At 44.0% G+C, this 22,976-nt stretch overlaps 1 protein-coding gene across 3 annotated transcripts in view; it reads right to left on the bottom strand.

Annotated features, from left to right (window-relative positions):
- anks1b (ankyrin repeat and sterile alpha motif domain containing 1B) overlaps positions 1-22,976 on the bottom strand; it is a 180,961-nt gene that overhangs the window by 120,713 nt on the left and 37,272 nt on the right. For all 3 annotated transcript variants that reach the window (XM_068717376.1, XM_068717372.1, XM_068717371.1), the window contains exons 2-4: positions 19,007-19,087; positions 16,051-16,207; positions 1,878-2,030 (exon numbers count right to left, since the gene is read on the bottom strand). In XM_068717376.1, the coding sequence (XP_068573477.1) occupies positions 1,878-2,030; positions 16,051-16,207; positions 19,007-19,087 (391 nt within the window). The remainder of the gene's footprint in view (positions 1-1,877; positions 2,031-16,050; positions 16,208-19,006; positions 19,088-22,976) is intronic.

Below are 22,976 nucleotides of genomic sequence, written 5' to 3'. Positions count from 1 at the left end.
AATCTGCATCCATTAATCGTTCTCAAAAGGTGATGTGTCTCGACGGCTTGACAGGCAGATCAACTACTAACTAACGAGGTCAGATGAGGATGGAAAATTAGCGTTCAGTGTTGTTTTCCACCGCCTATGAATAGAAATATACAGTAGGTCTCTTTACGCTACTGTCAATCAACTTGAGCGTAGTAGGAGGCTGTGAGTGGAGGTGGTGGAGAGAGAGAGAGAGAGAGAGAGAGAGAGAGAGAGAGAGAGAGAGAGAGAGAGAGAGAGAGAGAGAGAGAGAGAGAGAGGAGAGGTTCCTCCTTTAATGTGCGTGTGCTGTGTGTGTGTGTGTGTGTGTGTGTGTGTGTGTGTGTGTGTGTGTGTGTGTGTGTACACTAAACTTTTGCCCTGTGTTAGTTACGTCTCCGTGCAGCAGCAGCAGCAGCTTTCACCACAGGGATTTCCCTTCATTAGTATGCAGAAAGAGAGAGAGAGAGAGAGAGAGAGAGAGAGAGAGAGAGAGAGAGAGAGAGGAGAGAGAGAGAGAGAGAGAGAGAAAAAAAGGCCGCTGCCTTTATAAATTATTCATTCACACTCAGACAGACCTGTATGGCTCGACTGCAATTACTCACTACCTTAGCAGAGAGACAGCGTGATTGCATTTGAACATGGCAGGCACTTGTGGCATACGCCGTGAAGCTACTCTTGTGATGTGTCTGTACGTTTTCTCACATTTCTCAAAAGAGTAAATCGGCAGTTCTAAAAAAAAACCAAAAAAAAACAACATATGCACCTGTCTGCCTGTCTATAGCACAGCAAGTATTTGATTTCATTTTTTTCATCGCGTATCCGCCATCTTTAAATGAATCGACGACTCCCGGTTCAGAGCCGCTCTCGTTCACTGTGGTCCTTGTCGCTCGCCAACGCCTGCTGCGGTCCTGGGGACGGCACAGATTGAGTCACCAGCTGCTCCCGGTCCCGTGCCAGAGCAGATACGCAACGCATGCAGAGGTTCACATATGCCTCCGGAAGATCCCACCCTCTCGGCCGGCGTTAAGTAGCGGTTGTGACGACAACAAAACAAAAAAAAATACGATCCCTCACCAGCTTCCCACCCTCTTCACACTGCCAGTTTGTTTTGATGGAGCCTATAGTGACGAGCACCGCTATCTAAATTTCCCCTTTGCGGCACATTTGACTTTTATATGAATTTTGCAGGAGTTGCAATTACATTTTGACTGTAAATTAAATGTTATTAGGGGCACGCTGCCCTTGGAGCAACCGGTAGCGAATGCTTGTAGCGGCATTGTCATTAATCTCAAAAGCCTCTTTATGGAGATTTGAGCTTCTCCCCTCTGGACGCAGCAAAAAGGTCAAGTCCAACAGGACGAGGAACTACTTTATCTCTCTTGCTATCTGTTAAATCCTCATGTGCCAGCTGAGGATGAGTCCTCTAGGTAAAACTGAAGGGTTGACTCAAATGATGACGGGACGTACTCCAGGTTAAATGTCACGTTATCAAAGAAATACTCAACAATACTGTTTACACGTGCTTTTGAAAAAGCCTTTCCAAACTTATTTTACGGTGCAAAAACCTCAACAGTAATCATTAGCCTAATACCACACCTAGAACATGCTGAATACATGATTCTGTACCTGAAATTCTGGTTGAATAGGGACGAATGTGCACTGTTACCTTTAAGAAACTACTCATCTGCAAAAAAATGTACATTCTGGTCCAGTTTGTAGACTAAGTCCTTCGTGTCAGCGACAGTAACACTATTAAAGGATTCCAGGAACATTTTAAAAGCTGAGACATTCCAACTCAAAACAGCACTTTTGCAACATCAACTATATATTCTTTTCTTCATAAAACTTCTATATGCATTCCCACTGACCTGCAGCCGTCCATACAGCGCTGCCAGGTCCAGAGGGGTCTCCTGTTGGCTGTTTCTCATGGTGGGGTCGGTCAGCTCCTGAAGCAGCACGGAAACCACCTCCGAGTGTCCGTACTGGGCTGCACAGTGAAGCGCCGTTTCCCTCTCATGGTTCTGTGGGAGAATGAAAGGAAAAGAAGGATTGACAGAGGGAAAAGGTGAATGATGAAGAGTGGGCAGGGGAGGGGGGGAGTAAGAGAGTGGAGAACATAACAGAAGAAGGATGGAGGGAAGGTCAAAGGTGAAGAAGAAAGGTAGGTGGAAGTAGAGAGGTAAGTGGCAAATGATGGGAAAAGGTGATGGAGGAGGGTTTAAGGAAGAGGCGATTAATGGCATGGAAAAAAGGTAGGTGGTGAGTTAGAAGTGGGTAAATTGTGGGTGAGAGGATGAAGATATATAAAGGAAGAGAAGAAGGAAGAGGAAAAAGCAGGATTTTTTTTTTTATTAATCGGATGACTGACGGGGTGAAATTCAAGACGGACATATATGCTACTCGTATGAAGCACATCTCTCGGTCGGTAAATCCTTCTGCGCGTGCGACACGCCAAAAGCGTGTCGGGTTTGTGAGCGCTGTCAGGGGAAATCTACAGCTCCCTGTCCGTGAAATAGAAGAGACATGGTCCAAAGCAAAGTGTTTCCCTCAAACCCGCCTCCGTGCATTTTTGGCTCAACACTTTCCTCTGCAGTTAACAACTCCGCCTCCAATCCACCGACCGATCAGCTGAGAGTGTGTGCTACATTTCATGTTCCAAAGGGGTCCATGATACGCCTTGTTCCACGATTTCACTGAATTCATTTCTCACAAGTCACCGTCCAAACTGCTGAGTAATTTGTTTAAATTCTGTTTAAACCTCATAAGTTCAGTATTTGTCGGTAATAGCGCTTCTCCGAATGAAGACCTTTTTATTGGTACTATTTTGTCACTCGTTACCTGTTTAGACACCAGCCTCCGCTCATGGGTGCCCACAGTTCTTGTTGCAGTTGTTGACAAATACATGAATACACTCATATTTGCATACAACTACGTTTTATCAAATATTTATACACTGCTTATGAATGCTAAACAGGGGGGACTAGACGTAAAGCGCTACCGCAAATTCATAATTCCAAAATGTCTGTGTGTGCGCTTTTTGAAGGTTTGTTTTGAACCTGAGAGGCTCTCATGTTTAGAGGAACTATGGCCGTTTTCTGGTCCTCCAGGGGCCCCTGTCAGGGCGAGAACCTTGTTGGTGGTCCCTGGGCTCCTCTGGGTGAAAACAGCCCAGTGATGACACCCATGAAGGAGAGAGAGAGAGAGAGAGAGAGAGAGAGAGAGAGAGAGAGAGAGAGAGAGAGAGAGAGAGAGAGAGAGAGAGAGAGAGAGAGAGAGAGAGACATGACAGATCACCATTTCAGGGAAGAAGAAAGAGAAAAGGATAAAGAGAGCTCAAGTCAACGATTCAATCTGTGTGTGTGTGTATTTGAAAATAGATAAGCTGGCACTCATATACTGTAGATGATGGAAGCATATACTGTATGCATCTAGGCTTCTGGGGATAAAGGAAAGTTACTAAAAAGGGCATGAGTGTGTAGCTGTGTTGTTGCTGGCGTTTGTCCAAGAGGAAAACCTACATTTTAAGGAAGCTGCTGAAATTGAACACTCGGTGATGTAACGTTCAGAGTGGAAAAAGGAGGGAGGGGACGGACAAAAGCAAGAGGAGACAGTAGAAGGTAAAGAGGAACTAAAGGGATTATTTACAACGGGAGAGAAATCTGTCCCACAACATCTGATGTCAACAGATCCAAGACATCAATCCCTACTAGTTTTGTTTTTCGTTCAATATGTGGCAGAAGCACGTTCAAGTTATCCGGGATGTTAGAAGATGTGCCCGAATTATTGAGATGCAGCCGTTCAGCTTCGTTGTTTGGCCCACCGAATGGCTATTTCCACAGAATAATCCGGATGAAAAACGGCAAGAAGCGTGAATTGACAAAGATCAGCCGTACAAGTTAAGTCAACGTATTTCTTCGATCTTCATAAAAAATAAATAAATAAATTTAAAAAAAAGTTTAGTTACGAACGTGTCGACTGAAAAAAAAAAATGTCTATGGAGCAAATTTGTAATTGGCTACAGAACAAGATAATCCCAACAAGAGCGAGAAATGGTGAACATGAACACAACGTCAGGCCGAATGGATGACATGAAACATATGAATATATAGGTGATTATTAAATTCCTCTTTGAAGACTAGCTCGACAGTTGCTTCAAAACACAGACATGCCCCCCCCCCCCCTCCCCTCCTCCTGCCATGATAAACCAGCATGACCACACTCCGTTGCTCATATCTCATCTCACGCCTTTCCTTACGCTCTTTCTCCCCGGGGCCTCGCCCTCCCTCTCCTCCCTCTCCTCCCTCTCCTCTCTCTCCTCCCTCTCCTCCCTCTCCTCTCTCTCCTCACTCTCCTCACTCTCCTCCCTCTCCTCCCTCTCCTCTCTCTCCTCACTCTCCTCCCTCTCCTCTCTCTCCTCCCTCTCCTCACTCTCCTCTCTCTCCTCCCTCTCCTCCCTCTCCTCCCTCTCCTCTCCTCTCCTCCCTCTCCTCCCTCTCCTCTCTCTCCTCTCTCTCCTCCCTCTCCTCACTCTCCTCTCCTCTCCTCCCTCTCCTCCCTCTCCTCTCTCTCCTCTCTCTCCTCCCTCTCCTCCCTCTCCTCTCTCTCCTCCCTCTGAGTGAGAGAGATGAAGAGATACTCTTTGTGTGACTAACGGAGGAAAAAGAGCCCCCGTATGAAGACACACATACACTAGCAGCAGAAACACCAACAAAATGTACCGGGGAGCGTTCCCTCCTCCTCGGCCAATCGGATCCATCTACCCCCCCCCCCCCCCCCTTTTTGGGATCGCACACCCCTCCAGTGATGGCACAGTGGGAGCTTCCAGAGCGGGTCTGATTGCAGGTCCACTGTACTGTAAGCACAATAATCACACACTCGTGCGCACTGTAATTCACATTCATCACAGTTTACTGGTGTAATTGTTGGTTTGCATTATGTTTAATAAGCTCCATTTGCTCCGTTCCTGTGCGGATATTCTACTATGAGACTATTTTCCACTAGAGTGACTTCCTCTTCACCGAGGGATCATTTCAGTTTCATCTTATCTAATTTATCATATGTACTGTTTTCATCACTGTGCAATCTGCTCCCAAAGTCCCGAACCAGCGCATGTGCAGCGCAATCAGTCACCGGCAGTATTCAGAGGAGGATAGAGCATTAAAGGTTAAAGGTTAAATGCTACGGCACCTATAAAAAGATGTTCACGGCCCCACAGGTTATGTGTTTTCACCAGTTCAACCTTTGACTCAAATTATAAATGTTTGAAAAATGGATTAAGATTATGCATTTGGTTATCAATACAAACGCTGTATAAACTTCACGGATCTAAATGAACTTTTAACAATATCCAGAACAGGAACAACTTGGATTTGTCGTCTAGAAACCTGTTTTTGGCTCCTTATAATAATGTTATTAATATTAATATTTCTCGCCTCTCTCTCTGCTGTCACACATAGCACACACGTTTAACATTGCACGGGGCAAGGCCACCATTTCCCAGCGGATAATAGGGCCGTCCTCGACAGAGAGAAATTCTCTGTCGACTAAACACGCATACGACTTTGACGACGGTTTTGAGCATGGCAGAACGTATCAGAGGACGTGGATACATAACCGAGCTAGAGAATGTATATTCATATTGATTTTATTCATATTCCTGCTAAAGAAAGCCCCTCATTCTAAACACTGCCTCTCTCGATCTATGAGCTGCTGCGTGTTCGGAGTGAAACCACAGTCAGATTGATGTATTTGAATTATTTATGGTGTGAGGAAGTAATTATTCAGTGATTCACAAGTAAAAATGCAACGATTACAGTGAACACAAAAGTCTTTTTTGTTCCGTTAATCATCCAGCAAACACTCAGATCCGGTTGGGAGCTAATGTATTAAAAAGGAATTTAGGAGGATTAGTAGTTTTTGTTCTTGTGGTTTAAATGCTGGTTGTTTATTATGAGGGGAAATCGTGGGGTTCAATTAAAGCTACTGCACTGAGCTTATGGAAAGATTGTTTCACCAACTACTGTTTTCCAAGAATGAACCCGAAAGAGCTCAGAACAATTGAAAGTTTAACAATCACCATTCCTCGACAATTGAGCAACTCCATCGGCTGACGAAGATCATGGGATTCAATCGAAAGCTCCGGAACAGAACATAAGAGAATGGCGAGATTGTTTCGTCAACATTTTGGTTATTAACATTTGGATCACGGATTATGCCTCCAACAGGATGATAATAACTGCATTTTAAGATTTCACACCATCTCTCACACACACACACACACACACACACACACACACACACACACAGACGCGCGCTCAACAGGGATATGAAACCACTGGGACGTAGATTGCAGACATTGTTGGTGCCGCCGCTGACTCGCTCTGTCTTTGCAGCCTTAAACGGACAAGAAAGCTTTGTCAGTCCAATCCGCTGTGCCTCACGCACCCAGCTTTAGATAGGGAAAAACGCAACACCCAGACAGACAGGAGAGTGACAAAGAGATGAACAGAGACACAGAGTGACAGGACGAGGGAGATAGAGGAGAGAGAGAGAGAGAGAGAGAGAGAGAGAAAATCCCTCCATGTTCTCAGAGCCAGCTATATATTTCCATTACGCTCGCTCTGACAGCTTTCCGATATCATCTAGCACTCGGTGTATTGTTGCTGATTGAGCCCTGAGCAACAGCCATCTGCTAATGACCCATCAGCAGGCATGGCAGCACATTATTGACATGCCCATACAAATGGATGTCGGTGCATACATGGCACCGATTCACAGATAACGGTCATAAATATAAAAAGCACGTAATGAAAAGTACCTGCTTGTCCTTCTATCAGGGACAGCTGCGTGGGGTTTTTACGAGTGTTTAAGGAAGAATTTGTTAGCATTTTACCGTGATACATATTTACGATCCATGCAGCATCCTGAAGGGCAAACACACAGAATCTGCTTGAACACTGGTAAACACTATCGGTGTTAGTTATGTTCACCCACATGGGACCGAACAAACGGCGGTTGCAAATAAGCCGCGCTTATCCGACGGGGCCGGGGCTGAAACGAAGCCGGAGCGAGTGAAGCGCAGAGGCATTTGTTTGAACATACACCGCGTTAATGCTGATGGGCCGATATGCAGGATGAGCTTCGTCTGCTTTACGGCGTCTCATAATCCCAGCAGCTCGGCGCGCTGCCTGGGGGACAGCTGGGTAAATAAACGGAGACGGAAAAACACCAGACGCACAAGGTGGAACCGTTTCTCTGCTTCTCACTCGTGTCTTCTCTTATTCACAGGGATCCATTCCTCTACGTCCGTGTGTGCGTTTTACATCTGCTTCTGTTCACCATTGGGTTGAACTGAAATTAAAAATTCAAATGAGCTAAGAAGTCAATGTTTCTTCTTATTTGCATTCATTTCTTCACAGTGGCAGCGCCGGCAAAGCCGATTTCTCGGGAATAAAAGCTAATGTATTTTTATTTTTTTTCTTATACATTTTGAGACGTATTATTAAAAAGACTATCCTTTGTTTCAGCCATAAAGAGTTGTAAAATGTGTCCAAAAAAAAAAAAAGATCACACAGGAATAAATAGTAAAGACTGAGAGGTGAGAAGAGAAGGAGCTTCCTTTAGCTTTTCTTTAGCTTCAAACGACGGGGAGATGGAGAAGAAGAAGAAGAAGAAGAAGAGCAGGTCTTCAGAGAGCCAACATGTATGAAACACCCGAGAGGCCCAGAGGAGTGAACGCAAAAGAGAGCTGAGGAGATGAGAGGAGGAGGAGGAGGAGACGACGGAGCAGGAGGGAATGACTCTGAAGGCAGAGAGAACGAGAACAGCAGCCTTCCACATTTGATAACCAACAGATCCACCGCTCGCATTCCCAATAAGACGTTAAGTCAACAAACACACACACACACACACACACACAGGATTTTTCTGGGGGGTGCACAAGTTAATAAACAAAGAAAATGATCATATTATCTATATCAAATAGTTGGTGTTGGTACCAACCAATTTTCAATTTCTTCCATTCTATACGTTTCCATTTGTCTTTTTATAACTTTATAACTACTATGTAGAGCAGCAGGTAACTATTTGTATTGGTTAAAAGTACAAAGTGTCAGAAAGCAGTGAATGCCCATCACGTGTTCCCTAGAGCCCAAGGTGGGAACTTCAAATGTAATTATTTCTGTTCGACAAAAATCCAGCAACCCCAGAAACATTTCAGTTCACAAAGATGTAAAACACAATTGATTGCAATTTAATAATACGATGACAACCTTCAGGCAGTGTTACAATGACATGTTACTGGATTTACATGTCTATGCATAACTGTGCATAATGCAGAAATGTATGCACTGATCAAATTCCATTTTCAAAGTACCGCATTTTTTTTGTAGATGCATACTTGAACTAACTAACTCCACTCAAAACATCACAAACACTTTATTCATCATATTTTAAAAAAAATATCATTAAAGACATTTTTTGTTATCTTTGACCAGTGAAGACCAACTAATAAAATCTGAATATGTGAATTCTATGGATGAAAAGATGCAAGAATTCAATCAAGGAAATTCAAAGAAATAAGCCTTTATCAAATTGGATTGCTTTTAGTCCGACTGGGGGATGTTCAGAGGAGCAGTGGCTTCGGCCTGATAGTTAAAGAGAAAAGGACTCATGCTGCTGCAGTGCCCTTGAGCAAGACACAAAACCCCTAACAGCTCCGAGGATGCTCCTTTGGAGCTCAAATGTGAACTCTGATCTCCCGGTGGGGTTAGCAACTTAAATGGGAAACATATTTGCATTTTCTGTTAAAGTACCAAAGAGGAAATCGCTGCAAAATGTCCATATAACACCTCGGCTAACGCGCTCACACACAATCTGCTCTCGGCTTGCAGGAATCCCTCAGGGCTGTACTTTGTTTTGATTTAGGGCAAGATGAATGCTTTTTCTTTTTACCAAACTTTAATTAGGAAGCCCACTGCCGACGGAGCGCCAGGCTATGGAAACCATAAGACATAACACTATTTAAAAACAAAAAAAACATTACTCATAAGAAAACATCCTTTGGCCTCTTGTGACTATGTGTGTGTGCTTTGGCAAGCAGCGGCTTGCCAAAACAGGCGATGTTTAGGCGATGTTCAGGCGATGTTTGAGCGAGGACTTTCCCAGGGCGGTTTCTCGGTAGTGTTCCCAGCGTCGGGGGGAAACACATGTTTTCATTTTCACGTGTGGTAGCAACATGTGTGCGTGATGGGGCATGAAATTACCACGAGTGTCTCACACACACGCAGAAAGGCATTCGTGGAAAACACACAGCAGGCGAGCAACCTCGTGACCTTTTACCTTTGTCTTAGTTCACACGGCCTCTGGACTCCCAGAAGGCCGTGCTGCACCTGGGAGGACAAAAAAAAGCCTACAGGAAGTATTTCATGCATGCATGTGTCCACACATGCGCACGCCACATTTGCGGCACAGATGGCGCAGCGCTCCTTCTAAGCTCTCTTATTATCTCCCTTGATTCTGTGCCGCTGATCTCAGTCCTCTTCCTTTAAGAGAACAAAGGGGCGAGTTAGGAAACAGAGGAGGGCAAGAGGGGAGAGAGTCCTTCTCTTTATGGGAAAGAAAACATTCCGGGAGTATATCTGCAGCACAGGGGGACATACTTGACCTAGTCAGTCACCCACACACACACACACACACACACACACACACACACACACACAGAATAACCCTTAAATTGGCGAGTCCAGAGGCCCCGAACAGAGGAAGCCCAGAGGTTGTTCTGCTGGTTCTCTCTCTCTCTTCCACACACACACACACACACACACACACACACATACACACACCACATCTGCTCTACATCCCTCAGCTGTCCCTCACACTGTCACGGTCAGGCACAAGCAAAATAATCTTTATAATCCAGCTGTGCTGCGGGCAATTGCCTCGGGGTAAAATGTGTCTTCATTAGTCGGTCAACACAAGTGCTGCTGGTTTAAATCCTGGGGCCAAAGGGTCTCTGAGCAAGGGACACAGCTGGCTGCGTCTCACGCTGAAATTAAAGTGAAACTTGCTTGAGGTCTTTATTTTTGCTGTAGAGCTATGTGTTCTGTAGCTGCGTAAATATGGGAACATGAAGTTGTCAAACAACCACATTCACGTATATTCTCTTCATTGCGTCTACGGTGCGTTTGCTTATTAGTCATCGAGATTTGACTTGTGCCACAGCAGAGCTTTTGAATGTGATGCTTTTCAGTGGCCGATTCTCAGATGTCGGAGCATCCTTGAATGCACCGAGAAGAACAGCTTCTCAAGACGGTTCTTCTAAAGACGTGGCTAAGCGGTGCATGGAGGACACTTCCGTCAGATGAGACAGGTGGAACTGTCGACCACCACTTCATAGGGTGCTGTACCACTCTGTGACTTCATCGTCCTTTCTTAAAATGCTAATGGGAGTCATGAAGGCCGAAGGAAGAATGAAGAACTCTAAGTGCGGGAAAGATAAAATGTCATTACTCTCTTTAGTGCGTACCTCTTGACTTGGCCCTGGGTACTCATGTCTTTTAACAAGGTTAGCCCTGTTGCCCCTGAGCAGCCTACTTACTCCTTTTTACTTCTCTGAAGTCCAGACAAACTCTCAGTTTACCGTTTTAGAAATGTAGAATGAGTAAAAACACGCACTGGGTGAAGGCTCAGTCACTCCTAGCTCTCTCATCATTTTCAGTTCAATACAGGAAACAGACGCTGTGGGACTCTAGGATCCTTTAAAGGGATGTGATGATTTATGACCAGCTGTCTAGGAAAACAGGTCAAAGGGGAAGCTTCGTCCTTTTTATTTGAAAGTTAACCCCAGCTGCTCCCGTTTGCAAAAACTGGACAATGGGAAGTTAATAAGTTAAGGCTAATATGAACTTTGAATTGCTATCATTCAGTTAATAAAAATAAAAGATTTCTAACCGTTATCTTGAGGCATCGGTTCATGAGTCAATCTGAGAGGCAGAACGAGAGATAACAAACAAACAACGCCTCAGTCTTCACAACATGCGTTTGGCCCTGCGAGCGGAGTGCAAACCTCAAGTAAACCTTACCATCTATCACTGTCTCTCTCACACACAAACACACACATAAACATGCACACACAGTATGTTATAATCATCTTCTCCAGTCAGACTGCCTCCACCTCTCTCTCACACGCACACAAACACGCACACACACACACACACACACACACATACACACACACACACACACACACACAGTCTCTTCCATGTATATATGTTTTTAGCAGTAAAGCATGTTCAGTCAAGATCATAAAATAACAGAAAGCAAAAGGTAAAATATATATGATTGTCCTCGAGGAAGATATTTTCATTCAAAATGTAAATTTACACTTATTATGAACACTTTTTAAAATTCTTATCTTGCAGAAAATATCTTGCAATAGATTTTCCTCATTTTCATTTTTTACTGAAGGTAGGCTAGCCTGACTTTTCCTGTGCTAATCAACATCGCCTTCCTCATAACTAATTCAGAGAAGTTTCCCTGACATCAACATGTTTATTGTTCATATTTGGGATGAAAAGGAGAACCTGGAGAAAACCCAACCCCCTTTGTTAGATGAGTAAGATTATGAGGAACCCAATTATACCTGCTAAAATCATGACATGCACACCACAATCTTACTCTTGCAGCAGAACTTCTTCTGCAGGTCTCTCAGTACAGCCCTGCACACTTCCTTGGTTCTCTAGTAGTCTGGGCCTTCGGTGATGGCGAATCCCTCCATTGTCTGGTTTACCGGTCTCTTTGTGTGGGAAATCCACTCTTCTTGGCTGCGGTTCTGGGGAGCGTCACACTTCATCATCAGTCTCGTTGTGACCTGGATGACGACCAACCGGTGCTTGTTCTGACCTTTTGCCTCCGTTGTACACTCAGAGGCAGAAGGATCGGCAGACTCCATAGGCGTTTGAGTATCGGCAGACTCCGTGGGCCTTTGAGGATCGGCAGACTTCGTGGGCGTTTGAGGATCGGCAGACTTCGTGGGCGTTTGAGGATCGGCAGACTCCGTGGGCCTTTGAGGATCGGCAGACTCCGTGGGCGTTTGAGGATCGGCAGACTTCGTGGGCGTTTGAGGATCGGCAGACTTCGTGGGCGTTTGAGGATCGGCAGACTCCGTGGGCGTTTGAGTATCGGCAGACTTCGTGGGCGTTTGAGTATCGGCAGACTTCGTGGGCGTTTGAGGATCGGCAGACTTCGTGGGCGTTTGAGTATCGGCAGACTTCGTGGGCGTTTGAGGATCGGCAGACTTCGTGGGCGTTTGAGGATCGGCAGACTTCGTGGGCGTTTGAGGATCGGCAGACTTCGTGGGCGTTTGAGGATCGGCAGACTTCGTGGGCGTTTGAGGATCGGCAGACTTCGTGGGCGTTTGAGTATCGGCAGACTTCGTGGGCGTTTGAGTATCGGCAGACTTCGTAGGTGTTTGAGGATCGGCAGACTCCGTGGGCGTTTGAGGATCGGCAGACTTTGTAGGTGTTTGAGGATTGGCAGACTCCGTGGGCGTATGAGGATCGGCAGACTCCGTGGGTGTTTGAGGATCGGCAGACTCTGTAGATTCTTGAGGATCATCACACACTCCCACAATAAACACTAACAGCTGTGAATGGGAACTACTGGGACCAATTAGGCGGTAAACAGTGGGCTGGAACTGGTTTACCGCCAACTAATAACATCCACTAACCTTGATTAATCCGCTATTGGCTGCAGCATTCAACTGGCCCACCTACACACTTCCCCTTCTTCTCTTTCCATCAATTTCTCCCCCGTTTTTCCTTTCCGCACTCAAGACCTTTCACACTCATTACAGCTTCCTCCTGCGCCCTTTTCCACAAGTCTTGAGTTGCTATTTGTCACCCCGTGTACAAAAGGTGAGCACAAATACTGTGTTTCTCTCACTCATGTAAGAAAAAAAAAGCACATGATGAAGACACATAGCAGTGTGCCCCTCTGGAGAGACACTCATGCACTCAACCTCTGACACGAGCAATGGTGTGCGTGGGCAGAGCAACATCGTAGTGAGCAGCCGATGGCTTCCTGCTGTGTGTCTCCGTGATGGGTGTGAGCGCGTGTGGGTCTCCGTATATCAACCTGACTAATGTATGCAGGCTCTGCTTTATACAGCAGACGAGACAGACAGCGGGAAAATGTGGAGCTCAGGCATCGTAAACACACTAACGCCCCGTAAATCTTGCATTCAGATTTATGCCCGCAAGCCGAGAACAACCGTATCACATCGACGACACATGACTGCAATACTACTGTACGAATATGCATCATGATACGGATATATGATGATGTATGTATATACATATGTATGTATGTATGTATGATGATATGTCATCATACGGCATTATGAAATACACAGGTACCATCATTTAAAAATCGGTGCTACACCGGTGTTCTGCAAAATGCAGTGCCTCGTAAGGCGAAAATAAACGCTGCGCCTTTAAGAATGTGAACGCGCGGTCCTGCTGGAGTCTTTGTGTGTTGCTGCGACCGTGAGCAACAGTGTGAAACACAGCAGAGGCTTTTGAATCTGAGCTCTGTAGCATTTTCACTGGTGTTCATGGAGAGATGAAAAGTGATAATAACAGAGGAGATACAACCAGTCATTTCCAGCCCGTTTCCAGGCACAAAATGAGATGTTTGATACGAGGAAAGCTGATCAGTGTCATTAGATGATTTAACTAGTGAGCTGTCATGGGAGATTGTATAACACTTCCTTTCCCCAATACAAGCTAACTTTCAGCCTAACCAGTGGGATTCTGTAAGATCTGAATATCTACGCGTCATGAGAAATGGTATTATCTCTTTTGCTCTCAACTGTATTTACTGCCAGGACATGCTTTATTAATGAACGCAGTGTTTCACAATAATTACGTGAATATGCGGAGACATCTATGAAATTCAAGTCCTTTATTTGTCTCCGAGGGGCAATTTTGTTGTGCCGCAGTAGCAATAAAAAAACAAACAAAAACAGAACTCAGAGCAAGACATGCAAGATAAAAACCACACATACCAAACCACACTGAATAACAAAAACGCTGGTGAGAACCAGAGGGCAGGAGTTGAAGTTCTAAGTTCAAGGGGACATGTATGATGGATTGTACCTCCTTTGACTACAGATTTTTCTGCTGAGAGCCAACAAATTCACAGCTGACTTTCGTTAATGACCTTTTCTGTTTGAGGTTGATGGACGCATACCAGCAAATGAACGAAAAAGTGTAAACCGACTCAATAAAACATTTATAAAACAACGTCATCGGGGATCTGTGAATCTGAAACTTGGCTAGTTTTCTCAGACAAAAGAAGAAGAAAAAAGACACTGCTGGCCTTTCTCACTCAGCACATCTGTATTCCTATCAAAGGTCAACTTAACTTACTTACTACTACATCTTGTCTGTTAATTATAGAGACTGCAGGAGTTGAGTGGTGACGTCTGATATCAATGCACCTGTCCTTGGGTTTTTGTGATGTTCATCGTCTCTTTGTTACTCGATAAACTCAAAACCGCGACGCATCAACAAGTCACAGCTTGTATCTTTGCGTATGTTGTGTATGCAGCATATGACACGCATCCTCTTTGCTGAGTTTTTATGTGCACACCACACCAAATAATCGAGACACAACAGCGTTAGTCTTAAGTAAGTCTTGCCTCCTACCCATTAACAGAATTAGGGTTTGCTGAAAGTTTTTGTAGAAAGTGATTGAAGGAAATAGAAAAAGAAAACACAGATAAACTGATGACCTGACTGCACTTCATTACCAAAATAACTGGAATGTTTTTGCACGTGACATGTACTCTATATGCTCCATGAGCAACACACACACACACACACACACACACACACACACACACACACACACATATACACACCGACTGTGCACTTAAGTCAGCATACGGTGTCCTTTCAATCAGCATCTTGTGTGTCCGCGCTGCTTGCACAGCTCTACAAATCATTGGAGGGGTAAAAAAAAAAAGAAAAAGAAAATTGCCCGTGTTCTCTTGCTGACAACCCTCTTCATTTCAGGGGCAAAGGACGCCATTTATCACAGGAAACAATTAGGCTCTAACAACTCTCAGAGGGAAACGATTTGGCTAATGGTGACGGAGGAAAATGTGCTTATTATGCAGAGTAAATAACGCTCCAATAACCCGGGGGGGTCCGTTACCGCACCGCCATCAGGAGTAGGAATATGTAAAAAGACATCAGAGCCATCAACACTCAAAAATGACGAGCCGTGACATCATCAACATGCTGCAAGCAGAGATGGACAGGAGGAGAAAAAAAAAAAGGAGCGAGGGAGGAGGAGACGGTCATTTTTGCTGATGAAAAATGACAGCAGTGGGCAGGCTGAACGCTCCCAGAGCTGAAACGCTCACCCGGCTGTCGGAGAGAGATCACTGGGATCCGTAAAGAGCCGGCTCTGTTGGACGGGAGCCAAAAGGAGACGAGCAGTGGCAGCGCTGGTTTAAATGCCCCGAGAAATACAACGCCAGAACTCAACTTTAATTTGGCTGATAGGACCTTTCTTGTTCTGGAGCACTTACAGCACACAGGGAAAGTGTTTAACATGGAAGTGGCGGCTACAACATGAAGACAGGTCACATTTATGTCTATTTTTCATTATTAACAACGCTTTTATGAGTCTCTGCTATCAAAAATATGCCCGAGGTCAGGGCCCCGAGACATTTAGAGCCGATACAGAATACGGTTGACCCGAACAGACCACAATAAAGGGATAACAGCAACACTGAAAAGCAGCATGATGCACTATCAATTAATCTTAATATCCTATGAACAAATAAAGCCATAGAATTAATAAATAAGAAAATACTTTTATAACCAATTTCAATTGGAATTGTGGGAGTATGGCTTCCGAGTTGGACCGAAGGAGGACTTCATGCAGTTCTATTAAACGCTTCTGACAGGTGGCGTTGAAGACGAAGGTTTTTTTTTTTTATGAGGATGATGATGGGATCACGGTGTTTACCTGTTGGTTGACCCGGCAGTGCGAGGGTCCGTGGTGGATGAGGATGCGGACGATGTCCACGTCTCCCCGCCAGGCGGCCAGGTGCAGCGGGAAGCAACCCTTGCTGTCAGCCAGGTTAGTGGACGCCTCGAACTGGAGCAGCTTTAGCACCACCTCCCTGAGAGAGACAGATATTCATACAGGTCCATATATCAACAGATCGAAAGACGGAGGGAATGGGTGGAGAGAGAGAGAGCAGGAGCAGAGCTGGGCGTTATGACCTGGAATCTGAATCATGAAATAATGGCACATTTCCTTTGTGAACACCAACTCAAGCATATTATAAAGTTACCCCACTTCATTTTTCTCTTACATGCAGTACAATGCAACCCCTTCCACATACAATATTACAAACATCCAAGTAGGAACTAAACCATGTTCAAATCAAAATACATGATGAAGATGGTTTTGAGCTGCTTTTTCTCTTGCCATGCGCTTCATATTCAAGCTTCCTCATCACTCTTTATCTGTAAGAATCACATTTGCTGGAGCAAAAATCGTCTGAAAACTTCCCAACGCGGGATATATTTCTGTACCACGTGTTATTTAAGTTATTATATCTTAAACTAAGACGTTTGTGTAATACATTTTAGCACAGTTTATCACCGACACAATCTTTACTTCAACCCCTTCTTATTTCAATCAAACCCTTTCAATCCCCTTCAAGAGGGAAAAAGATACAAAGACTGGATAAGACGGAATAAACTTCTAAATTCTGCATCTCACAGCTGCGTGCAAGAAAGACGAAATCACGCCCCGTTTATGTATGTCAACATTTACATGTAAACATGTGTGCGAATCTGCAGCCTTCATAAGAGCATGCGGCCATGTAATGTGGTCAGCAACAAGCACCTAGGAGTGAATGACGCAGTGATTCAACTGGAAATGATTAACAATTTAGAAAAGAGAAACGCTGCTTCCCTCTAATAAAGTAATATATATATATATATATCTATATATATATATATATATATATCACACAAATCATAGTGCCTGGGTTTGTGCTGGAAGTCCATTTAGCTGCTGCTCAGGTTTTAATGTCAGCAATACTGTTTCAGAGGAAGTCTCCAGCTGAAGTTTGTCTCACCTCTCTCTGAGGAGGAGGAAAGGTGAAGTGCTTCATTTGCATTCGAAATGTCAGAGGGGAGACACAGAGGGGAGAGAAGGGCATCACCTCTCCCAGGAGCGGGGGTTGAGAGCAGCACTGAGACGCCTTAATGAACTGCTTTGATAATTAATCATTTACACTGTTTTTATGCGACTCATTGGCAGTTAAATGGCAGTTGTACAGCAGAATCACACCGAGGATCTCAGGGTCAAATATGAGAATATTCGGTTTCTTGCCGAGTTGATTGAGCCTGCTGAGCTTGCGTCACCAAAAAGGCTTTTTATGTGGTAAAAAAAAAAACAACAAACTGTATGATTAAATCATCTCAAAAAACAATTGAAACCCAGCCGGAACAAAACATCTCTGAATACAGCACAGCCTGTTGCCAGGTTTCCTCTGTCTTTATCTTAATTGCCAGTTCTCTTTTTACTTCCCCACCTAAACGTTAAATCATTCCTTCTGGAGCTTTTTTTTGTCGGCGTCCCAATTTTCACTCGGAGAGGCTGCAGTTTTTCCCCTCTCCCTCCCTTCTCCTCCTCCTCTCGGGTTGATCTGAAGGAGGAAATCCACATAATTGCCCCCCCCCCCCCCCCCCCCCCCCGAAATCACAGCGCTAATCCTTCAGTTGTGCCAAGCTGGGATAGTGGGTCGGGCTTGCAGCTAATCCACACTGTAACGGATTTCTCAGCAGGCCCAGGTGAAAGAAAGGGAAGCTGCACTGCAGTTCTGTGCAGATGCAGACACACAGAGCAGCAGTCACACGGGGAAACATAACCGGAAATATTGTGTCTGCAATTTAGTCTTTTTTACTATTGTACAGGTGTGTCTGCTTTAATGTGATAATGTGAATTAAGTGATTAACTTACTAAAGATTACATTGTTGTCTAAATTCTGTGACACTTCATCCAATGAAGTCTTTTGAAAACTCTGTAATGCACTGGCACCACACAAGGCTGGAAAAATGTTTCACGCATGCGTGCACTCTTTATCTAAAATGGCGCTAATCGAGATGTTTGTGACAACAACGCATCAAAGGACAATGTGAAAAACGGTGTGAATGAGTCCGCCGGTAGTGACGGAACTACAAAGAGTTATTACCAGACTGTGGCCTTAAAAAAAAAGAAGAAAAAAAAAGAAAGAAAAACATGGTTGACTGAGCAACCGTGTCAAACCAAAACCACTCAGCTCCCTTCACTCCAGCAGAAAGTATTCTGCAAGAATCCAATAGTTACAAGGACATTCCGCCAGAAAATTGAGCGAAGAGTGCAACAATAGCAAAACTCCCAGGAGCATAAAATGCAGCGCAGACGTGCAGAAGAGCTGGGATAATGTGGCTTCTTAAGAGTAGGTCAGCGGGGCTCAGTGCTTCTGCCAACTCCACAGTCAGGCTCAGGATTGTTTCCTTGGGATGTCCTCATTGCTGTTCATTTTCAACAAGTCACTGTGGTCTTTGAAAACTCTCTACTTTCTCGTTACTCTGCTCCACAGCTTGTTAAAAAGCTTGCCTGATTGTTGGCACGGAAATATGGCGTTATCCTAAATTATTGGGATTAAAACAAGCGTTTTTTTTATTGTTGTTTAACGGTATAACTTGACTGGAAGCAACACTGCCAACTCTCAAAGGAAGAAACTGAAAGGTCCTGACTTCCCCCCTGACTGCACTATTTATTGTACATTCAGGGTATTTCAGCACTCGACGGAAAAATGAATCAACAGTCATTTCAATGACCGACAATTTGACGGTTCAAGCTTAAAGACACCCCAGACACTGAAGGCACATATGCATATAAGTTTTTAAATGCGTCTTACCTGTGTCCGTTAAGTGAAGCATGGTGTAAAGGTGTGTATCCTGTGCTGTCCGTGCAGTTGACATTCAGGCCCTTCCACATGCTGGAGAGAAAACAAAGAAACATCAGGGTTAATCCTCAAAGTGACTTACAAATAAACAAATACATTTAAAGTTTATTCATATTCATCAACATGAATCCCATTAGTTTATGACTGTGTGAGTAGAACTGTTGAACCTGCGTGAGATAAGCGTATCGTTTGTTTTCATGGACGGCCGAATGGTCACTTTAAATGTTGCCGCCGCAAGGAATTGTGGGGCGGAGTGATCTGCTTTCCTTTCTTAAAGGAAGGTCCGGTGTTTCCTATGCTAAAGGAGCTAATAAAGGAAGCATTGAAGCACCTTTCCTTAGCATTTAGAGAATTCAAACAGCTCGTATCATGAGATACTTCCGGGTCATTTCACTCAGTTAGGAACCTTCAACCGCAGCCAGAACCAGGAAACCAGGAAACCACACCGAGCCAATCAGGATTCTCTTTCCTTGTGGAATGCGCCAAGTGTGGGAAAGGTAGAGGGGGGGGGGTTGTGTGAGAGATTGCTGTTTTTGAGCAGTTTTTGGCTCTCTTTTAACTGTTTATTGATGTTTGTGCGGTGTTAAATTACTATTATTATCTACTGAAAAACAGACGAATACCTACTGTGAGTTAATTGTTTAATTAATTGCGGCGTCTCCTGTTGTAGTAAGAGGTGAAGTTTGTAAGACGAGTAAGGAAGACAGGAATGCTTTTGCAGAGAGTACTTTTCTAGTTGATTGTTGTGCACAAAAGAGTTTTTACTTTAGTGTATTTTGGTCCCCGAGGCGAGAAGTATAATATATAATTTAGGGTTAGAGCCAGAAGAGTTTAAGTTCTATTTCATCATCTTGGCATTTAAAGAATGTAAGTGAGGTCGGGTCGCAAAAGGCTGAGCATGCAAATAAAACTACGAAACACAGACCCTCATAAGGATAGCCAGCTACGCACATATACACACACACACATAGAAACAAACACACTATTACACAAATAGAGCCCCGGGTTTTTCCCAGGGCTATAATTATATGACCTCTCCTTTTCACATGAACTCCTCGGAGCGCGTCAGCGAGAAGTACTAATTAGTTGAATTCCAGTCCGAGCAGCTCCGGGCTGAAAAGCAGAATCAAGCGACTATACCTTTTATTTCAAATTAAAGACAGCAGCTTCCGACACACAGAGAGCTTCTCAAAGGGCAAATGTGAGTCTCACAGTATCTTTTTCTAAAACACATTAAGTAGGGCTGGAGAATATAGATTTTGTTTTGTTTTGTTTTACAGATTTCTTAAGATAGGTTAATTGCAAATTCCTGTTTATTTCAGTTTTAGGCGATTTAGTCTCTAAACTGCACTGTACTTTGGAGGAAATAACAGAATCCACTTTATGTTAATAGTTTTAATTTGATTTGTTGTAACAAATGCGCCGCCCTTCTATTTTCCCAATCACCGACCGATTGTGTGTTTCATGAGGCTGGAGCTGAAGCTGCTGGCACACAGTGAAACATTGCGTAGGAAGGAGCAGAGCATTCACCGAGTTTGACAGACGTCAGCACAATGGTCAAGGTTAGTGGTGTTACACAGCGAGCGCGTGCACACGAACATGCGACTACAATGTGAATTAAAAGGGTCGTTATGGGCTGGCTGCACACACACACACACACGCATAAAGAACACGGTGTATATCGATCAATAGAACAAGTCTGTGGCTGTTTTACGTTGATGCATTCAATGCTTAATAACTAAATCACGACTGTGAAAGAACCAAAACCAGGTGCCCTTAAATAAAAAGTGTACACACCACAGTGCATACACACAACATGTAACACACACACACACACACACACACACAGACCGCAGACAGACCACAAGCTTGTTTCTACATCGGGTCAGCTGATTTCTACACACTAGGAGTGTGTGTGTGTGTGTGTGTGTGTGTGTGTTTGATGTGTTCGTATCGATCACGCTGCTCTGCAGACCCCGCACAGCGCTGACCTACAGAGGAACCCGGAGGACGGCTTGTTAAAAAAAAAAGAGCCGACTGACAGAGGGTGAGGGGGGGGGGGGGGGGGGGGGCTGGGGCGAGGCAGCAACAGAGAGAAGTCAACTCAACTCGTTTCAACTCAACCGTCAAAGTCTATTTGGACGGATTTTATTCCCCCGGATCCACAAATATTCCCCATAAAATGAAAAGTGCTAATCAATACATTTCTGTTGTCTTTTACTGCCACATAAAAACTAAGTAGTATAGTAGCCAGACAGCGAAGAGCACTAAATAAGTGAGATCAAAAAACATAACACTAACACCAACCAATTCAAAGCTGCTGTAGCGGACATAAACACATGAAAGCATCTTATATGCAGCTAATCTCCTCCTTTCAAGATATCAGCACTCGTTCATAACACATTCTTCATACAAGGGGGAAAGTAGCCTTTTTATGAGGACAGTTGTCTTATTTGTGCCGCAAATGTGTTACTTAAAAGGAAAAAGGGGAATTGCTCATCACGTTGGGGAACAACAGATGCCTAGACTGTGTATAAGAGGTGGACTTCTTCCTGACTGAACTTACGCTGGAGCGATGGAACACTACATATAATACAGGTGTGGCGTTCAAAGACGTTGTGGTTTCGGTCATTTCAATCACCAACATTCAGGCCAACACCACGAGAGCTTGTTTAACCAACATACGCATATAGTCTTTTCTTCTTATTAAACAAACACCATCCTGCCGGTGCAATATCTACGTCAGTTTTATCAAAAATGTTCCATTTCCACTCAGCGTTTCTAATTCAATACCTCATTAATCACATAAAACTACTTGGATGGAAACGCAGCTAATGTTCCCTAAACTCCCGTGAGCTGTTTTCTACATCTGATAGTTGTTCACCGAGCAAACCTGACCTTGAACACACACCCCTACACACACACACACACACACACACACACACACACACACACACACACACACACACACACACACACACACGAACGTGCCTGTGCCGTTACCTTCAAACAACCAATTTGTTCAGCAATTCATTAAAAAACTCGCTGCACAATGAGTCTTTCATGTGAGCAGCGCTCTGCACGGCCCCAAACACGATCAACCTCTCCCACACGCCCACGAATGCACCGTATTATTGCACAAACACAGCAGTCATACCCCGAGTCGCAAAACCGTCATCACAAAAACCTGTGCAAACAAATATATACGTGGCCACCTTATGAGGGAATGTGTAAACCTTGTTTCGCAGTGTGTGTGTGTGTGTGTGTGTGTGTGTGTGTGTGTGTGTGTGAGCCTCACTGTGCGCTGAACAAGGTGTTGTGTTTTGCTTTCACTGTTAAACGTGTGTTTGCAGTGACTCATTCCAAACACCTCATTTTATTTACTTTCAGGAGTAGGAATCAAATAACCACAGAAAGATTTTTACTAATAAGTTCAAATAAATTGAATTCAATTCAATTGAATTGCATTAGAACAATACTTAATGCTCCACTGATCATTATGTTTTCATCTCACTGTAACACTGAATCAAATGTGGATAATGTGGACTTACATTAAATTATACATTACCGCATCAACAATATATTTTTTAATTGTCTAACTTTATTGTCTATTTGCCCTCATTTAAATACGTTTCTCTTGTATGAAAAGTACATTATAAATGAAGTGTATTATTATAATTATTATTAGGATGAAAACAGAGAAAAAGAGTGAATACCGGACTTTGGGTGGATTTCACACAGTGCTGGTGAGTTTATATAGTTAACTATTATGCTTGGCATTTGTCTTTTCTACTGTAGGCCCTACTCTTCTACTTTGATATTCCCACAACTGTCCTTTGATATTACTACAGAGACTGCTTTGTTCTACTTAATATCGCATTTACACTATTCACCGTTGTACAAACGGTCTATGACAGAGTAC

The sequence above is a fragment of the Cebidichthys violaceus genome, unplaced genomic scaffold, assembly GCF_023349555.1.
Source record: "Cebidichthys violaceus isolate CVI_PGR_0920_01 unplaced genomic scaffold, fCebVio1.0.p SCAF_21, whole genome shotgun sequence".
NCBI lineage: Eukaryota > Metazoa > Chordata > Actinopteri > Perciformes > Stichaeidae > Cebidichthys > Cebidichthys violaceus.
The sequence above is the reverse complement of the archived record's forward strand: the minus strand, read 5'-3'. Positions and strand labels throughout refer to the sequence as shown.